General features: G+C 41.9%; 1 protein-coding gene across 6 annotated transcripts in view; it reads right to left on the bottom strand.

Moving 5' to 3' along the window:
- Positions 1 to 21,474, bottom strand: part of ERC2 (ELKS/RAB6-interacting/CAST family member 2) — a 1,001,125-nt gene that overhangs the window by 198,847 nt on the left and 780,804 nt on the right. For all 6 annotated transcript variants that reach the window (XM_044934212.2, XM_025272988.3, XM_025272991.3 and 3 more), the window contains one exon: positions 207 to 338. In XM_044934212.2, the coding sequence (XP_044790147.1) occupies positions 207 to 338 (132 nt within the window). The remainder of the gene's footprint in view (positions 1 to 206; positions 339 to 21,474) is intronic.

Below are 21,474 nucleotides of genomic sequence, written 5' to 3'. Positions count from 1 at the left end.
ACAAGAACAGACAAAACCTTAAAGAGGAAGGAGAAAGGAAAACATTTAGATTCCCTGAGTGATGGAAATAAATACCAAAGCTATTAGTTTCAGTTCAAAGAATATATCACTTTATGCTGTTTATTATTTCTTGAGGATTATTTATTTTATCTTAAAATATCCAAAGGGTAAAAGGGGTCTTAGAGGTAAGCAGCGATGAAACTGACCTGGTCAGGAGAGGGCCTGTGGTTGGAATGCTGCGACCTCCCAGGAGACCGGTGGTGGTGGTGGTGGTGGTGGTGGTGGTGATGGTGGTCCTCATCGTAGTTGTCCGCCATCAGCTTCATCCTGTTTTGGGTCTGCACAGAACACAAACCAGGGAAGATTCCATCAGGAGCTGGAAGACCAGCCAAAGAGGGTCAGGGCATAATTACAACACCTGTAGGGCTCCCATTATTCTTTTTTAAGGAACAGAGATTTTCACTTTTAGTTCAATGGAAACTTAATAAAGAAAGCACCATTCCATTAGCTTTGGTGACAGAGGTTCTGTCACATCACTGAATCCGCTGTGTTGTCAGATAGACATTCATAGACATAAGTGTACTTCCCCCACGTGATTTAAAAGCCAATAAATGGACACATGCTAAAGTGCTTTGTGTTATCAAGCGATCACACAGATCCATAGTAAGCTTGCAATAACATACTGCCAACCATCACATCTTACCCTCTAGAGCAAGCAAGAGAAGGAAGCCCTGAATGAAAAGATGGGAAAGACCTGGAAGGAGACAGAGAGCTACAGACAACAGTCGTCCTGCAAGACAAGGCAGAGAGGCCCACCAAAAGGCTGCCAACCGCAAAAATATTGATGGGGCTGGTTTGTTGCTAGGATGACTTCTAGGGCAATGGCTCTCTATGGACATTTTAACTAATATCGTTCTTTAGGGAAATTAAGGCAAAGAAAGCAAAGCTGATGGAGAAGAGTTAACCACTCTAATTTGACTCCTTGCTATGTTTGTCACACGAGGCAACTAAGTGTCAGAGTTAAACTCCAAGGGCTACAGAACTATATGGTTTTATTATGCAAGGCAAGAAAGAGACCAATGATCAATTGAGCTAACAAAGGTCACAGAATCCACAAAACTGCCTGAAGTCCACGGAGAAAGGCAGATAAAAATATCCAGCTCAGAAAGCTGGGAAATGCAGAGACTCCAAGTGTGGGCTTGGAGATAAGGCCATCTGGGTTCAACCACCTCTTCACTGGGTACATGGTCTTTTGAGAATTAACTATTTCTATGCCCCAATTTCCTCAACTTTCAAATGGGAGTAATAGAACCCCTTCCCTGGGGTTGTTGTGAGGACAAAGTATTGTGAAGAGAGTGAATTTCAAGTCAGTCCAGACTCTGGTCCATAATGGGCTTGAAATAAAAGTCATGCTACTATTACTATTGTCATTGTTTACTAGAAGACACTTCTCCTTCTTAATACATGTTGTTTCCTCTGTTTGTGACAGCTGCCCCAGCCACCTTTCCCTGCCTCTAGTTTCCGTGTCAGGCTAATGCATAGCCTTTTCCTGACCCCGCCCTTGAGACCAGGTGACATGTACCTCCTGCTTACCACGCCTCTCTGACCACGGATTCGTCCGTCCATTTGTCAGTAAACTTGAGGCTGCTTCTTTCATCAGTCTCTCTCCAGCGTCTAACACAGGGCCAAGTAGATACAGATAACATTATACATGTTACTGTAACAAGTGACTCAAAGAAAGAAGAGGCCATAATTTTGAGGGCCACTGTCATTCTGGAGGTGAGCAACCCAATTGTCTTCAGCCAGGGAAGGTCATTAAGAATTGAGGACATCTCATGAGTTGCCGTAACAACCCCACTGGTGGCTCATGACAATGAGCCATCAACACTTTCAGAGAGCTGAAAGTCAGAGTCTGGCAGAGCATTCAGACAGTTGGAATTTTAGTATGTAACATAAACAATACTCGGATAACAATTCTGGACCTAGCAGTCTATTCTTGTAGTGTTCTTCATGTATGATCTAATTTATCCTCAAAACTTTCCTGGGGGAATTATTACTATCCTCATTTACAGCTGGAAAATCAAGGCATAGATTTTCTTTCTTGACACAGAACATGGAGATAATCTGGACCTTCCAATTCTCAATCTTGAGGCCTTTCTCTTTGCCATGTTGCTAGCAAAAAAAGGCAAACAGCTGAACAGGTAGAAATAGCTTTCTCACAGATGCTTTGGTTCTGTTAAGTTTTGGAAACTGACTTCACATTCCAGTTCTGTAGGACAGAGGATGTCTCATGATTTACTCACTCCAGTGTTTTAAATGTGTACAATATTTGAAAGGCCCCAGAATAGACAGTTAAAAAAAAAATGCAAGTATATGGATAAAGACAATAAAAATAGAGAGAAAGAGCCACCTAAAAAAAAAAAAAAAAAAAAAATCCCAGGCAACCTCTGGCAGCTGATAGCATTTCCAGCCTTCATGTGTCCACTTAAAGTGTCAGAAGACCCAACGGACACGTTATATGTTGTGAGAAAGAGCAGTCAGTGGAGCTGTTGCCGACCAAATGCTGCGACTCCCCTACCGGCCTGTACTCGTGCATGAGATTGTGAAATGTCGTGTTCACACCTAAAATTCCAGTATCGTCAGGAGCCTGCAGTTTTGAACTCACGATCTAATAAATCTGGAATTGTTTCTTCTAAAAGAATTCTGAAAGTCTGAAGGGAGTTATAAGATCTGCTATGGTCAAGAAGAAAGGGACTCACCCAAGAATGAGTGATGAAGCCTAAATGAACAAATAATAACCCTACTATTGTAAACATCATAATGTCCTTATCCTTTGGGGAAGCTCCTGTGATTTTATGAGATTATTTTCTTACCAGTGACAAGCTTAAAGCTCCCTACCTTTGAACTGTATCCCATAAAAGAATGTACAAGCTAAACAAGATGCTATATGCGGTCCTAAATGTGTCTGCTGAAATGAGGTGTTGGAGAATAGGCATGTCATGGGATAAAGACTGTAAATGAATGATGTCATCTTTCCAATTTGGTGCTGAAATATAAATAAACCACGTTGTTCATGTGAATACCAGATCTGGGGGAAATGTACACACAGCAATTGTGAGCGGAAGAGGCTTCTTTTGATTAGTCTGGGCTGGAAGAGAAGAGTGTGAAATGGAGACGAAAAATGAGAGTTTAGCCTGATACTTTAGACCATTTTTATTTATCTAGCTTGTAGCATATCCCCTAAACTGTGACCGATTGCTTACAGGCTGGTTTCTAGTTTTCCCTTCCGTAAAAACGTTTGACTGATCCTGCTTACTTAATTATCAAATTGGAAATGGAGCTCTTAATGTTTTTTCAATCTACACTACCTATCCTTATCTCCACCCAATTATATTGGTTTCCTAACATGCCAAGAATGGTCTATAAGGATAGGAAGCTATGAATAAACACTCCCTAAAGGTGGATGGAAGAAAAATTGCAGAAAAATCTTAAGGCTTGGAACAAGGATTATACTTGCTCAAATAATTTCAAACATGTTCATCAGGTGATTCCATGTGTGATGGTTCATATCCCTGTAGCCATCAGATATACAAGGTGCCCACCACAAAGCCTTATACAGCACATCTTCTGGACAATCAAAAGTGAAATTCCAGGAAAGCTAATACAGAGTTGGAGCGAGATAGCTTTCCACGGCACTACTCTTGGGAACTAATGGCCTCATTTAGTAATTCACGAAAGCCCGTTTTTATTTCCTTTTCAGAGTTTACCAAACTGCTGACCTGACACATTCACCTTTGGCTGTGTTATATTTGTTTTATTATATTATGTCATGACTGCTGAGACAAATCTAATCAGATTTCATTTTCTACTTCCTCTTTCTTCCAGACGCCACCTTATTTCTCTGGGGCAATAGGTTCCTAACAGCTTTCCTGCTGCACTCTTGCCTCCGGTCAAACACGACCTGTAGTCAGAGTGACATCAGACCTCTGTTACTACCTGGCTTCAGCTTCCCAGAGACTCCACACTGTCCCCAGGAAAGAGCCCCATCTCCTGCAGAGCTTAGGAAGCTCTTGTTAGGTAACTGCTGTTCGCCTCCCAGCATCCCACCTTCCTCTCCCCTGCCCGGGGACATGCTATCCTCTCCTCCTGTCATGCCTTTTATGACATGCTCCTCTTCTTCTACCTTGGTTATAACCATTAGTTCTTCTAGTCTTAGCTTCGACATTATCACCTCCAGAACCACCTTCCTTAAGTCCACCTTGGAAGGGATTAAGTGCCATTCTACTGCCTTCCCCAGAATTCTACTACTTCCATCACAGCACTTATCTCTATGAATGGTAAATAACTGCATTCTTTCTTGGCTTTCTCCTCCGCTAGGTTGAAATTCTCTTCAGGGAAAGTGCTAGGTGCGAATTACCCTTGGATTCATCACCTAGCACAGTCTGATATTTAAAAAGTAAATGTATGTTGAATAAATGTGTAAGTGTATGAAGGAATGAATGGAAAGGATACTGGTTATTTGGAAAAGATAAAAAGAAAAAATACAGAATTAGCATCTATGATGAATCAGTTGAGTATGTAACTCTCATGTGATGGTTTAACTTTCCCCATCATGCCTTTGTTCTTGGTTGTTGTTGTTCTTGGACATGAGAGAGCAGGATAAATGTACAGTTCTGGAACTGTTACAAAAGTCAAGTTGTTCTTGTTTGAGAAATATTCTGTTCTTGAATAAAATGGACCTACTGAAATACTTCATGTCTTTGGGTAGTTACATCATTAAGAATAAAGAGAGTGGGGGTGTCATGAGGTTTATTTCCTTACTATATTCTAGCCTTTGGAAGAGCAGGAATCTTTAGAATACTTTCATTAGCACCAAAAGTCAACCATGGAAAACTGAAACTGTATCTATTAACTAAAATCCTTGATGAACACCATCTGTGAAAAGGTGCCATAGACTCCACTGCTCTTGACATTTCTGAAGAGTTTATCCAAGGAGCTCTTGAAACAAAATGAAAATCCTTGATTGACTAGTAATAGACTCAATAGCTTAATAGGAATATGTAGCTATAAAAGTGTAATATTAAAACTGCCTTTAAAAATATTTTAGCAAGGTGGCAATAACGAACTACGCTTTGATCAGTCATCTGGATCAACTTAACAATAAAACCTTCACGAATATGGTTTAAATAAGAAAAAAATATATAACAAATTTGTTGCTATGGGATATGGAGATAATACCATACTAGCAATTACACTTTCTCCTCTCAGGTTTTCTTTTCTGCCTCTTTCCTGCCAGGGAAATTCGAAATAGTCCAGAACTCTTCTATCGGCCTTCTTTCTGTGAAATCAGAGCAAGGTCAATAGTGCCTGTCTCTGAGTTAAAGATGAAGAAACTTTAACTGAGCAACAACTGAGCAGTGAGAAGGGAAGGGATTTCCAGAACACCCACAGGCCCACACAGCAGTGAATCATAAGTGAGTGGGGTCTGGGTTCCAATGCTTGGGTTACTCTTGCAGGACAGAATGAAGCAGGGGGATAAAGAAGCTATTAGGGGAGTATTCAGCATCAGGGAACCTTATGGGAGTAAGTGAGAATCACTGATGGAATGCCTTCTATGGTGGACACTGCACAGAAATTCATTCAACACTCATCAAACTCCTGCAACCACAAGACTAGAACAATTACATGTCAGGCTAAGTGTCTGAGTAGAACACATTCATTGAATCCTCTGAGATAGCTATTCTTATGAGCCGTCTTTTACAGACAAGGAAATCAAGCCCATGATTGCTTAGCTAGTGCATACAGAAACAGGACTTAAACCCAGGTTTCTGACTCGAGTCCTATAGTTGTTTATGAATGGAAAGGTCCCAGGCCAGATGCATGCAACAAAGCAAAGATAAATATATGGGGAATTACAGGATGGACTGTAACACAGTATAAGAAGAAAAACAAGGAGAAAGGCTTGGTTTACTTGAGTGTCTGGAGGCAGGAAAAATCCACTCTAGCTAAGGGCTGGATATCAGATAAGGCTGCATGGGTCAGATGACCTCTGAGCTAAGATGTGAGAGTTGGTGTGGACACAGCTATAAGGAAGAGTGAACTGGGGAGATTCTCAACCAGAATGACAAACTCACCTTCTAATCATCATGAGAGGAAAAACAGGCCAATGAGGGGAACTGGAACTCAAAACATGGTATGTACATCAACATGACCAATTAAAGAGGGAGGAGGGTTCAGGATGCGGAACATGTGTATACCTGTGGTGGATTCATGCTGATATATGGCAAAACCAATGCAATATTGTAAAGTTAAAAAATAAAATAAAATTAAAAAAAAAAGAACTCAAATTAAATAATAAACATACTAAAAATAAGTTTAAAAAAAACCATGATGTCTGTGTATGTGTTGTTTTCTTCATTCCTTTACTGGATGTGAGGAGAGCAGGAAAAATATTTCAGATGGTAATTCGCTATCTTATTTCTCAGAAGAACTTACCAACTTGGGGTTTTGGAAGGAATTTTATAAGAGCCATAGCCATATGCTCACACACATCAAATCATGCCATCTTTGGGAAATTGGGCCAGGGTCTGGACATCCATGTATTTAGAAATACCTACACAAACTACTGCGGCAGCATCAGTCCTGCCTTGAAAACTGGTCTGATCTCCTCCTGCTTTTTAGCTCGTCAGTCCTGCCATCCATCTGTAGCCAAACAGGACACTGATGAGACTCTTCCTCCCAGCCTTGCTGAAGCTGCTTCCCTCAGCTCTTATTTATAGACAGAAAATTAGTAGTCACCACGGACAGTTTGGCTGCTATTTTTGTACCTAGTCATTGAGTGCCCTTATTTTACTTCATTTGTAATTGTTATAGGGAAGTGGGTGCCCCTCCCCTATCCTCTCGTCCCGCCCCGGAGATCACTCGCAGACTGGATGGTCAGTCCTGGACGTGCTGCTGTCATCCCGCCTCAAGCCTCCGCACTTCTCCTTGCCTGAGGTCTTCCCCTGGTCACGCGTGTAGGTATGGCCAGGGAACAGGGCAGACAAAAGTTCATGTCCTTAGGAAAAAAACCCCAGTCTAAGAGGGAGTGAGGTGACTGATAAATAACCAGCGTTCTAGTCCCTTAGTGGAGGCAAGACAGGAAAGAATGCCTTTCGCATGAATGAAACTCCACATGAACAGATGCGAGTCTACTGTTCATATTTCTTGTTGTACTTATTTTTGGGTAGTTTTTCTTTTCTTTTTTTCTTCTAAAAGCAAGGGAGGGAGATTATTCTAATCAACTGTGTCCTGCTGTCACTTTAGGAACCTGAGGAATTCCCCAAAGGGTTCTGGACAGATAGTACAGCTGAGACCATCATCACCTCTGTTCTGCTACCAGCCAGTGCAGACCATGGGGCCAGAGAAAGAGCTCTATGTGCTTTGCTAACAATATAAAGATCCTTAATAGTAGCAGAAAGAGGACTGGCACTGTGAGACAGACCCTCCTGTGAATACCAAGAATAATAAGAGGCTTTCCTAGCTCTTGCTGTGTGCCAACCACAGCACTTTGCTGTTATCATCTCTTCTCATCAGTCGCAGCAAAGCTCTGATGTAGGCTGGGGGTGGAGAAAGGCATATTCAAAATCTTTAATGGTGGCAAGCACAGGGGATGAAGCCCCTAAAAACCAAGAGGGAATCCTCACTATCATCCCTGATAGAGGCTGTGATTATCCCCACTTTCCAGATAAAGAAACTGAGGCTTTTCAGTATGATAGCCCTGTTTGCCTTCTTTGCAACAATATTGTGAGTTGAGATTGTGGGATAAGTTTGAGAAACATGCCTTTGGAATGTATGGGTAAAGAGGGAAAGTGTATGTGAAGTTGCTCAGTCGTGTCCGACTCTCTGCGACCCCATGGACTGCAGTCTATCAGGCTTCTCCATCCATGGGATTTTCCAGGCAAGAGTGCCAGAGTGGATTGCCATTTCCTTCTCCAAAAGAAGGAAAGTAAAAGTAAAATACGTAATGGCAGTGGTAGTGTTTATGAGAAAGATACCCAAGAAAGATACAATCTTGTACCCAAGATCGTACAACTGAAAGATTTGGGAGTATGATTCCACAGCTTCCTAAGTACCCACTCTACCATCCTGCTCAGACTCATAGAGACTGATCCCGACACTTTACGGTCTGAACCACCAGGAAAGTCCAAAAAGTAAGACTGAGCTGGAAATGGGCTCTTAACTCTCTGGACAGTGACCCCAGTTAGAGCTGATGAGAGAAAGAACTCACTTTTTATTTTAAAGCTCTCTGTGAAAAGGATGAAACTCAGACACATTATAAAAATCTTGATCAAGCCCCATGTTGCTGACCAAGTCCTAATACAAATTCAAAAGTCATTATCCACAAGCTGCATTAATTTTTAATGCTTTAACCAACAGGATAGTTTCAAACCTAGGCTAACATGTCAGCAACTGAAGACAACCAAGAAATTTCTAACTTTCTGAGCACTGCTCGAAATGGCAGGGGTCTGGGAAAAGGGGAAGGCCCTAGAAGTTTCTACCACAAAGTTACTTAGTTAAGCTCAGGTCTGTTTAATTAAGTAGTGGACAGCACATGCTATACTTAGCTTTTAAACACTTGTAAAGTCCTCTTCACTCATTTATCTTACTTGTCACTGACAAGCTCTTCAAGGACTGTAACAGTATGCAGAGCATGAAGAGCCTGGGTAAACAATGCATATTTTATGTGGAGTCTAAACTGTTTCAACTCAGAGAGTCAATAGAGGGTCTCTGGGAAAAAAAAAAAAAAAACCCAGACTTCTACTAACTAAGGACATATTCTGTGTATGGCCTATTAGAGTTTCTTTAGAAAGTGAGCTTGAAAATCAAATTCCAATTTTTTAACTAAAAAGAAAAGAAGAGAGGCTGGAAAAAAAGCAAAGAAGGGTGAGAGGGAGGAAAGAAGGAAGAAAAAAAAAAAGAAAAGAGGAAAAAAGAAAATGAGAAGGCTGTTTATAGGCATTAGAACTCAGACTCTAAAACTGTGCTGACAAGGGAGGTCAAGGTCTTCATTCAATTCATACATCCAATAAAGATTCATTATTACTGGCCTGCGTAGAATCATCTCCTTAACTGAAGAACTGTGGAAATTAACTTGTGGTATGGCCAAACAGAACTAGTCAATAGATTGGAAACTGACAGTTCAATGACTATGCTGAGAAAAATGTGAAGGTTGAGTAACACAGCAGCACCTCAGGAGAGGACGGAGAGCCTTACACATGAAGGGCTAAGAGGAGACATGTCCACATACCTGGAGATATGCAAGATGAACCACAGGGAGTATGAAGGGTTTTTCACACTTATATATGTGTAGTCACTCTGTCGTGTCCAACTCTTTGTGACCCCATGGACCACAGCCCTCCAGGCTCCTGTGTCCATGGGGATTCTCCAGGCAAGAATACTGGAATGGGTTGCCATACCTTCCTCCAGGGGATCTTCCCAACCCAGGGATTGAACGCAGGTCTCCCACATTGCAGGTGGATTCTTTACCAACTGAGCCACTAGGGAAGTCCAAGAATACTGAAGTGGGTGGCCTATCCCTCCAGGGTATCTTCCTGACTCAGGAATTAAACGAGGTTTTCCCTGATAGGTCAGTTGGTAAAAAATCTGCCTGCAATGCAGGAGACCCTGGTTCAATTCCTGGGTTGGGAAGATGCCCTGGAGAAGGGATAGGCTATACACTCCAATATACTTGGGCTTCCCTTGTGGCTCAGCTGGTAATCTGTCTGCAATGTGGGAGACCTAAGTTTGATCCCTGGGTTCGGAAGATCCCCTGGAGAAGGGATAGGCTATCCACTCCAGTATTCTGGCTTGGAGAATTCCATGAACTGTATAGTCCATGGGGTCACAAAGAGTCTGACACCACTACATGATTTTCACTTTCACTTTCACTCTGGCATTGCAGGTGTATTCATTATCATTGAGCTACCAGGGAAGCCCTTTTCATAGTTATGGGTTTGCTATAAAATGTGTTTGAATAAATTAGGTGGTGCTAGTGATAAAGCCTGGCAAATCCCATGGATGGAGGACCCTGGTGGGCTGCAGTCCATGGGGTCGCTAGGAGTCGCACACGATTGAGCGACTTCACTTTCACTTTCACTTTTCACATTGGAGAAGGAAATGGCAACCCACTCCAGTATTCTTGCCTGGAGAATCCAGGGACGGGGGAGCCTGGTGGGCTGCCATCTCTGGGGTCGCACAGAGTCGGACACGACTGAAGCGACTTAGCAGCAGCAGCAGCAGTGATAAAGAACCTGCCTGCCAATGCAAATAGATGCAGGTTTGATCCCTGGGTCAGGAAGATCCCCTGAAGGAGGGCACGGCAACCTACTCCAGTATTCTTGCCTGGAGAATCCCATGGACAGAGGAGCCTGGTGGGCTACAGTCCATAGAGTCATGCAGAGTCGGACACAACTGAAGCAACTGAGCACGCATGCATGGTAACAATCTCATCCAAAAGGGAATTCACAGAAATTATGTTAGAGAACATGGAAAACCTTATGAAGGTGGTTTTCAAAATGAGAGAAGCTTGAGACACCCTCATCAGAAGGAAAGAGCAAAGCAACTGAGAACGAGTTGGGTTTTAGAGGTCAGAGACTAGAAATTTGGAGCAGACCAGAGAGAGAAAATGCATCCAGAAGAACTGTGAGAGGACAGAAAGACATTCTCCTACAGGGTCTTTTGAGCTCAGTGCAGAAATGGGGGCAAATGCAATCTGGGCTGAATCCCAGTGCTGAGGCTGAGTGGAAGGGCACAAACCCAAGACCTCCTCTGCACCTCACCCCTTTCAAAACAAAACAAATGACAACAAAGCAGGGAGAGAAGGGAGGGTGTGAGCAATGCAAAACATGTGGTGGGGCTGCTGGCCGGTGCTGAACACAGAGAGAACCCTAGGGAGAGGGGTGGTGAGCAGGCGAGGAGAGGTTTGGCAGGGCGGAGGGGGTCTGGCAGCCGGAGAGTGAGAAGAAGACGGAGGGAGAGACAGCTAGGGCTTTGGACAGAGAACAAACCCCTCTCCCCAGCTGGTCTCACACTTGGGTAAGACAACTGGAGAAAATGTAAACACGCTCATTAGTAGTTTTTCAATCAGTTGAAAAACAAATGGGAAGGGAGAAATGGCAGTGGAGTGTCCCAAATACCAAATCTATGAAACATTCCCTCTGGCATTTATCTTCTCATTTGCGTTGCTTGCTGTGCTGTCTCCCTTGTGTTTGGATTTCAGTATGCTTACTAGCTTTATAGGGGGTACTCTGAACTGACCCTAACTAGGACCAATTTAGTTCCACAGGGAAGGAGAATCTGAGTCGCATCTTCCTCTCTGGATACAAGGTCTCCATGGAGCCTCCCAGAGACACATGAATAACAGGCATGACAGGTCCCCTCACACTCTGCTCCAGGCTGATATTCCCCCAGCATACAAGAATGAAAACTCAACTACAACCACCACCTCTTCTGTGAAACTTTACCCCCAAGGAAGAGGCAAAATGCAACTTTGGGGTTTGGGGAGCTAAAGAAAGGATGAAATTACACTCTAGTTTAATCTGGAAATGCCCAGGGTGTTGACTCATGTTGTTTTTTGTTGTGTTTGTTTGTTTTCTCCATAATATCAAATTAAATTCATCTGAAGAACATATTTTGAAAATCAATTTCTCTTAGTCATCTGTTTAAGGTAGACTCCAAAAAACCTGATCTTCTATGACCCTGGAGTTGAAATAGCCTAAGTACAAAATATTCAAAAGCATTTCAGCTTGAATCTAAACAGATATTAAATTACATAATTAATGTTTCTTCAAAGCACTGAGTGGATGTGGGTAACCGGAAAGTGGCGATTTCAGCAGCTATCTTGAATCTCTTTCCAACGAATGAGCACTTGCCAGAATAATCCTGATTCATGTAATGTTAGTGCTAGGCCATACCTTAAATCAGTGACTCCAAGTTCACTGTTTAACACAAGGGGAAAATGAGGCTCCAGGAGGCTGAACATTAGTCAATCACAAACCCAGAGAAAGCCCCAGAATTCTTGACTGCTGGGCCAAGGCCCTTGCCCTGCCCCTGGCTGCCTTCCCATGTGATTTGCATGTGTAGACAAGTCCACCATGTCCATGACCAGTAATACCACAGGCCCATCTTGTGTCTTTCGTTTTGCATTCCAAAGTACTATGGTATTAATTTCCATTCTTGCAGTCTGAACAGCATCAAACACCTAATCATTTTCGTCTCAGTGCCTACAGATAGGTTAAGGAATTTTCCATCGTCTTTGAGAGTAGAACTACTTTCTAGCAGAACCACTAATTTAGCTTTCTAATTTCTTCTTTTTTATAACATCTATAAGTTTTCTATTATAGGAATCAAACATCTAGATATGAAAAATTAAATAGTGTACAAGAGTTTATTTTAAAAATTCTCCCTTCCCCTATCCTAATATCTACCCCTACTATTAAGGATTTTTGCCAGTCTTTCAAGAAAACTTTTATGCATAAGGTAAGAAAGGAAACACGTACACTCCCTTTAAAAATAAAATGCCCAAATGTCTTGGCCATCTTTTCATGTCAAGATCATGTAGAAATGCCTCATTTTTAATGGTTACATATTCCATTCTATGCATGTACTTCTCTTTACTAGTCCTCTATTGATGTGCTAAAACAGAGGGCAGAGATCTCTGTTTATCTTGTTCAAAGATTTATCCCAAGCACCTAAAGCATTGCTGGGCACATAGTGAGCATCAGCAAATGTTTGTTGAATGAGTGATTAACATCTGGGTCATTTCTGGCTTTTCATTATTCCAACAACGCTTCAAAGAATATTTTTCCAAAGGAACACCTTTGCCTGTCCTCATGTGCTTATTCTGAACAAGGATGGATGCTGAAACATGTAATAGATGTTTTTATAATGTACAAAGAAAAGAGATTCAGTAGAGATCCCTAGAATAAAGTATACACATTTTAAACTCTGAAAGATATTACCAAATTTCCCTTCAAAAATTTTGGTCAACTTCCAGTCTGTACCTCTTTGCCTACATTGTGCCAACACAAAATCTCATCAAACTCTTTAATCTTCAAAAATCTAACACATGCAAAACTGTTATCTCCTTCATATTTCCCTCATTATAATTTGAGGCTGAGCATCTTTTCATTGAGGGCTTCCGAAGTGGCACATTGGTATAATAATCTGCCCTGCCAATGCAGGAGAAGCAAGAGACATGGGTTCCATCCGTGGGCTGGGAAGATCCGCTGGAGGAGGAAATGGCAAGCCATGTCTAGTAATTTTGCCTGGAAAATTCCAAGGATAGAGGAGTCTGGCAGACTATGGTCTATGGGGTTGCGAAGAGTCAGAAACAACTGAGTGACTGAGCGCACACACACTCACACACACCCAAAGCTCCTCGAAGAGAATAATGCCTTGAACAGTCTGAATCCAAGGCGTCACATGTGTCCTTGTGTGTATGTGTGTGTGTGCTCAGTTGCTCAATCATGTGGTTGACTCTGCGACCCCATGGACTATAACCCGCCAGACTCCTCTGTCCATAGGATTTTCCAGGCAAGAATATTGAAATAGGGTGCCATTTCTTCCTTTAGATTTTCCCAACCCAGGGATTGAACCTATGGCTCTGGTGTCTCCTGCATTGGCAGGCAGAGTTTTTACCACTGAGCCACTTCAGAAGCCTATATATACACACACACACGCACACACACACATATATATACATACACACACATACATACACATACATGTAAATAAAATACACACACACATATGAATTTGTTGTGTTAAATGATCAGCTGAAGTCCTGCCTTTATATTAACTTTCCAAAAAAATAATGTAAGTATAGCAATACCTAATCTTAGTGAACAAATAAAAATTAGAGATTGTCGACTTTATTCCAAGCTTCATAAACTACTGATTGCATAATTTGTTCTGGAATCTGGGTGTGGATCAATGTCAAACTTACAGTAGTTCATAAACACATTTTTCTTTTCAGAGTTTAGTGGTAATATTCCAGAGGTGGGTAAAATTTAGAAAAGCTTAAGAAAAGGGAAAGTTAATGTCCATATTCTTTAGGTACTTTCATACACTACTGGCAGGGTTGGCAGGGTTGTACACTGGTATAAACTTTCCTGAGGGCAACTTGGCATTATGTATTAAAATTTAAAATATGTATACCCTGTGGTCCAAAAGTCTTTTGAAAAGAAAGTTGTACAGAAATACAGGAATGAAAAGAGTAAAAGGATATTCACTGGGATATTGATCACAGGAGCAATTAATGAGAGGTAACAAAATACCCGTGTATCAGGTTTTTTAAAAACAAATTACTGAATATTCATTATGCATATAATAGAATACTTAATAGCAATTGAAGAGTCACGTATGTTTATATTCATCAGAAGGAAAGAGTATCACAACATATATTTGAATGGATGGTGAAGCAGGTGCTAAAACATGTTCATATATGTGTGCATGTATATGGATATACACATACATACATGCACGTGTGAGAAAAGTCCAAAAAGACCAGCACAAAACACTGCTAGATGTCTGGATTTCAGGATGCTTGGATCCTCCTTTATTTCTTTCTATTATTATTTGAATGTTTAATAAATGACAGGAAATAATAGATAAAAGAATAAGAAAGCTTTCTGTGCTACATATACACACACAAATGCTGATATATAGGTTGCTTCTCAGATTAAGCGGGAATGGCACTGAAATAATTTTAGTACAGGAGAAGAAATTCCTGAGACTGACCTTGGAGAACTTAGACTCCTGGGGCTTCTATTTGGGAGAACGTCAAAAAACAGTCCAGGAGCTAACGGAGCCCTGCCGGTTGGCCACAGCTCCCCTCTGTTCAGCCTGATCCTCTAAAATTCCGATCACTCTTAACCAATCTCTCGCTAGTCTAGCAAACTAGTGCAGCAAACTTGGAGAGACAGTGAGCAAACCTGGCCCCGTCAAATACTTGAAAATGCATGTCCTTCACAACTGCAACGAATGTCCCTGCCACAGCTACAGAGTACAGCTGCATGGAGAAGGAAGGGCTCCCAAGTCCCCCGCTGACTCAGGACCAACAGACTACGGCCAAGTTCAAATCCTCCCCCAGGAACCTTACAGCCCTCAACTGGATCAAGTCCGTGTCCATCTGAGTTTTGGCACCATGGGCCAAAGATTGGGAGGATCTTTTTACTGTGTCTTTTCAAGTTGAGAGAATTAATAGTTCGGCTCGGAGTTTAGGAACTATCTTGTAATAACACGGCACTGCACGGCACTGCAATAATGTATAGGCTGCTGCTGCTGCTGCTGCTAAGTCGCTTCAGTCATATCTGGCTCTGTGCGACCCCACAGACAACAGCCCACCAGGCTCCCCTGTCCCTGGGATTCTCCAGGCAAGAACACTGGAGTGGGTTGCCATTTCCTTCACCAATGCATGAAAGTGAAAAGTGAAAGTGAAGTCACTCAGTTGTGTCTGACTCTTAGCGACCCCATGGACTGCACCCTTCCAGGCTCCTCTGTCCATGGGATTTTCCAGGCAAGAGTACTGGAGTGGGTTGCCATTGCCTTCTAATGTATAGGCTAAAGTCATACAAAAAATATTTGTCTCATTCCCAAACACTAAACTTGATAATTATATAGGAGCTTGGATATTAAGGACCCAGACATAAAGGAGTGGGTTAAAAAGCATAATTATGGCTCAGAAATAGCATGTGCCAGAGGACATCTCAGGCCAGGTCCTACTCAATCAACAACAACAAAAAACAGCACCCAAAATCAAACGTAGGCTGCTTCTCCCTCTCTCCCCCCCCCTCCATCCATCCCCCTCCCTCTCGTCTTTTCCCTCCTATTTTTGGAAATAAACTATGAAAAGAATCATGCACCATAATGATTATTTAGAAACAAACTTGAGATGAAAACTGGTAACAAAATAAGGTCCTTAGTTCTAGAATATTAACAGCCCAAAGATCTTCTCTCAGGTCCTGAAACTTTACAGGACACTATTTGACATCTATACTTAGAGGAAAAACCCAAATTTCCATGCCTCATGGGATGTATAATTGAAGTGCGCTATTATTTTATCCTTAATATGGTAAGGGTGAGGACGCATTGATGAAAGACTCAATCATTACTGACCAATGACTCTTAAGTGTGCAGACAGTAAGACCATGGCCTGGGAGGTGCCCAAGGTTCATCACAAGCAGGGCAAGATCTCATGGACAAGAGTGACCCAGCAGTCTCATCTCAGAAGCCATTTTATCATTAATAAAAAATACTGGTTTCAAACTTGCTTCATGTTAACAGTTCTCATATTTTACTCTCCCTGCAGAATATATAGCAGTTCCCTACCATCCTTGCACCACATAGAAACAGTTCACTTGCTGAGCAGGGCCAGCCTCTCCCTTTCCTCCTGAGCAAGTGATCAGCTTCCTATAGAGAACTCTCCCCAAGGATGCTCTGTCTCTAATCCCATGTCCACATGGATCCATCTCTACCCTGGTGCTTCCCTTGTCAGGAGCAACTCCTCCCTATAAAACCATATCTTCTATCCTCCATCACAGCCAGGCTCAAAACCACCCCATTAATACAGTTTCCACACTGGAAGTACACCGCAGAGTAAAGAAAACTAGAAGGGGGGTTAGAAGGCTTGGGTCGCATGGTCAAATTTAAGTCACTTGATCACTGTTCAACTACCAGCAAGTTATTTAACTTCCCTGATTCTGTGCAAATGGCATCATCAGGCTAGGCTGCTGGATATCAAGAAAGGTGCTCTAGGCACTTGAGTTCAGTCTGTGGCTTCTGGTTTCTTTTTACAGCCCTTGAATGTCTGGAACCAGGCTCAGACTCTCTGTGCTCAGTAAACCCTGTTGATCAACTGTCTCGCTCATTATTGTGCTCGCTGTGCTGATGGCCTGTGTCCACTCCCACCTTCACTCCTGCACCATCCCCTCGTTCCACCTCCTCTGGCCACTGCAGCCAAAAGCCATCGCAGATCTTATCATTCAGGTAATGCTTACAGTACCTGAATTTGTAAGGTTATCTATATATATACAGAGAGCAAGTGTTTGGTGACCCAAGGATTCCCACCTTCAGGGGGTGAGAGTTGCTGATTTCCTTTAGTAACTCAAAGTGTCCCAACTGCCGATCTGTCAGTCAGATCCCATCAGCTTTTGGTGTCCCTCCTCTGGGATTCTGATGTGTAGGTCACTGGGCTGGTCCTCCAGTTGGTATTTGGTGAAGGTGAGGAAGAATCTCAAAAGTTCATGTCAAAGACAGCTGGGTTTAGAAACTGCTGCTGCAATTAATATAACTATTTTAAACTTTAAGACACACATAAATTGCTTTTTGAGAATTAAGCCTGAGACAGCCAGAAACATTACAGAGAACCAGAAATCCCTTTAATTTTCCACTCTAATTTGTGATCTTCCTTATCTATGAGACTACGGGACACAGCATTAAGACTTGTGGAAGTTCCAAGCTGGGAATAACTTAGAAAAGGTCCAGTACTTTTCACTGTATGTTCTCGGTATGCTACTGCTGAAGAATAATCAGGAAAGAATCCTTTCTTCCTCTTTTCCAAGTTTTCTCACTTCTCCAGGGATGCCTCCGTGAAGGCCTGGGAAGCTTACAAGCCATAAAGATCTTGGCAGTGTTGAGTATAAAAACCAGCATGAGCATATTCTGACTATGTCCCTGAATAAGTGCATGGTTTTTGTTTGGTTTGTTTCAGAAGCCCTTTCTTTGATTTTACATTTCAGCAATGTAAAAGATCTGAGAAACATCTTATCATCCTGGCAAATTATTAGAAGAATACTGCTTTCAATGGAGAATGAACCCTCTGCTTTCCCAGAACTTTTCTGTGTATTCTCTGAGTTTGGAAAGAAGATAAAATGCTTATAAAAACAAACAAATAAAGGAATGAACAAAAAGCAGTAGAAGTTAGACCCAAGACTACTTCAGAGGGTTCAAGGTAAGGAGAATAATTTGCCTACAAATCAATCAACAGATTGAGCAAAGCAGGAGAAAAGATGTTGTACTGTTTCCTTGATTCCTATCTGAATTCCCAGAGTTCCACAGAACATTCCAAAAGTAATTTGGCTTTTGTGCACAGGGCACAGGGACTGACGTTTTTCAACAGAATTTCATAAGGAGATAAGGTAATTTTGGACCCTGCTCTCAGCAGAAGCTGAAAAATGGTTGTTGCTAGGAGGACAGAATTGGGCTTTTTAATGACCACTCATTTGAAAAACTACCCCAGAGGCCAAAAATTGCCTACCCTAACCCCACTGAGAATCACGGTGGATTTGCCCAAGAAAATTCCTGCTCATAAAACTTTGCAGAACAGATCTGTTAAAACAAACCTGTAATTATGAACAGAACAAGAATCTCACTTAAATAATCTTGCAGCTATAACACCAACTAATTCAGTAACCCCCAAACTTGGTCAAACACAATTGATAAGATTTGAGTCCCCTAAATGTGATTACTGATCATGCTTGACTAACCACCAAACTATGTGAGATGCTAAAAAAAAAAAAAAAAAAAAAAGGACTGTAGATTTCAACGTAAGCAATTTAAAATATTCAACAATGATTTTCAATATGAAACTGGTAGCCAAAAGGGAGAACTTTTATCAAGTGTATTTTCTGACCAAATTCCAGAAATGGAAGTAAAGTGACAGGATGTGCCACGGTCGTGTATATGTGGTGATCTGGTAAAGGAATGTGAAATGCCTAATATTTAGCCAACACCTAGCTCCTTCCACTCTGGATAAACTAAAAACCAAGGGTGAGAAGGATGCTCTGTGAACTCTTGTGGCTGTACCTGCATCCTTACAGACTATTTCTGTGCTCAGTGGAGTTATTATTAAACTAAAGCATCACACATCACTCTAAAATTTTCCTCAGAGAGAAATTGTAGCTTTCTACTTCCTCAGTTCTCTTGGTCTGGGTCAGAACATTAATATTTGTTGGACAGCATGTTTTTAAAGTGGGAAGATATTTCAAAAATCAAATATTCTGGTTTGTTTCAAAGAATATGTTCTCAGCTAAAGTCTGATGCTTTCTTCCTGTGGGGGTGAGCCACAGTTGGCCACAATTCACCAAAGTTTCCACCAGCTAACAATAAAAAATTATGTCCCATTCTAAAGAAACAAAAGAAAAATTACACTAAAGTTGTGCATTTCCTTTCCAGTCCCCAAAGACAATCTGAACAACTGGCTCAACATGCCAAATTAAGCCATGAGAATTTATCCATATCTAATAAGGATTAGTAAATGTTACAACAATGAACATGACTTTGACATAATTTATACTCCAACTTCTAAGGCGCTGGGTTCAGCATGGTCTTGTTCCAGCCCTGAGAGGAGGATATGCAGACTAGTCCTGCAGTGTCCTCCGAGAATCCCAATCACGTTTATAACAAGCAGGAGGGTTCATCACTTGATAAAAGAAGGTTTCTTTATATATAAATAGTATCTTTAGAACCAGAACATGGTAACTGAGCTTAAAGAACTAACTACCTAGGGAAGATTCAGGCATCTTTTTCCCTTCAAGCCCAAGATAATTGTTTTGGAAACAGAAAACCTGGTGATGGAACCCGCCATGCCTCTTGTCAGAGCTGGGTGACCACCTGCAACTTGAAAAACTTTGGAAACATTTCTAAGTTACATATTTGGAGGGAGGAAGATTAAGACTTCTGCACTTTGGGCTAGCCAGCTCTGACTGGGTCTGCTCCATTCCATTTCTCATCCATACTTGCCAAAAGCACAAAGAGGCAACTGGGACATTTGCTCATAGTATCTGCTATTAAGATAAATCAGTAACACTGTTGTCTTTGGTTCGTAAAATATAATCCCCCAGAGATGGCTCTTACCCTTCCAAAATATCAGCTTTTTGTTTCTGTGCCTTACCAAGGATTGCATCACTAGAAAGCTCAGGAATACAGAGGCTCTCCCTGGAAGCCTGACCACATCTCAAGATGCCTCAGAAGACCCTGGCCCCAGCAGACCTCCCTGGAGCCTGGACAAGCAAGACCGGGGCTGGGAGGTCTGGATACATTTTCCAGGAAGGAAGATGTCTGAACCCACAGTGAACTGGGTTCTTTCAAGGCAATGTTTGCACCTTCTGCACTATTTATTTTTCTGCAAGGATAAATCACGGTCTGGCTCCCAGAAAAGCAGAAGACAGGGGCCTATTTATGAGCATTGTCACTCAAGTTCTTTCTTCTTTGGTCAAGGGAATAAGTCATGCGGAGCGGGTTTGTGTCAATGGATTGTCACCAGAGACTGTTTGGGACCATCATTCCTCAAAGCACAGTGCTACCCTGTGGGGAAGAAAAACATAGCCCTGTCTTTGCACCTCAGAACTGAGATCAACATCCTGCACATTTGTACAGCCCTCAAGGTTTTTAAAGACCCTACCCCAGAGAAAATGCTTTGTGATAAGGCTTCTCTGTGAGTTAGACAGCAAAGTACATACCCATTTCACAGGAAAGTAAGTTGACTTCCTCACCATCATACAACTAGTAATGAAGATGACTCAGGATCACACAAGTCAAATGAGCAAAATTCAGAGCCTTCCTTCTCTATCATCCTTGAAACCTTGAATTCTTAAACATTCCCTGGTGGGAAATATGGCAACTGCATGACAGTGGAAAACAAAGGGGTTCAAAGTGTTACCCTAAAGGCAGATTCACTCACTAACTCTGACTTGGTTTCCCCATTTGCATAGCAAGGATCATGATGGTATTACCTCCTTGAGCTTTTGTGAGGACCGTAATGAAACAACAAAAGTATAACATTGTGCCTAGAATATAATTTCTTCAAGAAATAATAGCTGCATTAATATCTTACTGAACAATATATCTCCTCTACTCAACTGCAAGCTCTATCAAAGTAATATTGTGACTTGCTTGGGCATCTTCAAAGTCATTGGTGTAGATCAAGTACTCAGTGTACTCTATGTATGAATGCACTGGAATAGTTTCTGCCTTTCAAAACTGTAAAGAACTAAGACGTCTGTTAGTTTAATCCCTTCACCTCACAGATGGGGAAGCTGAGCCTGTGAGAGAGAAACAAAAGGAGCTGCCTAAAGTTTCTTAGTGTGTTGGGGGTCAGAGCGGGGCTGGAACTCTGACCCTCAGGTTCATTCTCAGAAGGATCACCTTCTATCACCTGCCAGGGCTTTCCTGGTAAGGTGGGTTCCCTTATTTTGTTTACAGATTAAAGATTCAACATCATATTTTCTAGGCAGCTGATAGAGTCAGACATCTTAGAGAATATTGGGCCCCCACACCCAAGAAGACTGACAACAGAAACTCTGCCTGCCTGCCTTGTGACCCACATGCCTGCTTCATACCCTAGCAGCCAAAGAGGCTTTGGCACACCCAAGGCAGCCCAAAGTAGTAGGGTTTCTGGGTAGCTTCTGAGCTGGGTTTATAATTCCAGGAGTG

This window comes from Bubalus bubalis, chromosome 21, assembly GCF_019923935.1.
Source record: "Bubalus bubalis isolate 160015118507 breed Murrah chromosome 21, NDDB_SH_1, whole genome shotgun sequence".
In the NCBI taxonomy this organism is placed as follows: Eukaryota; Metazoa; Chordata; class Mammalia; order Artiodactyla; family Bovidae; genus Bubalus; species Bubalus bubalis.
This window is presented reverse-complemented; position numbering and strand designations above follow the sequence as displayed.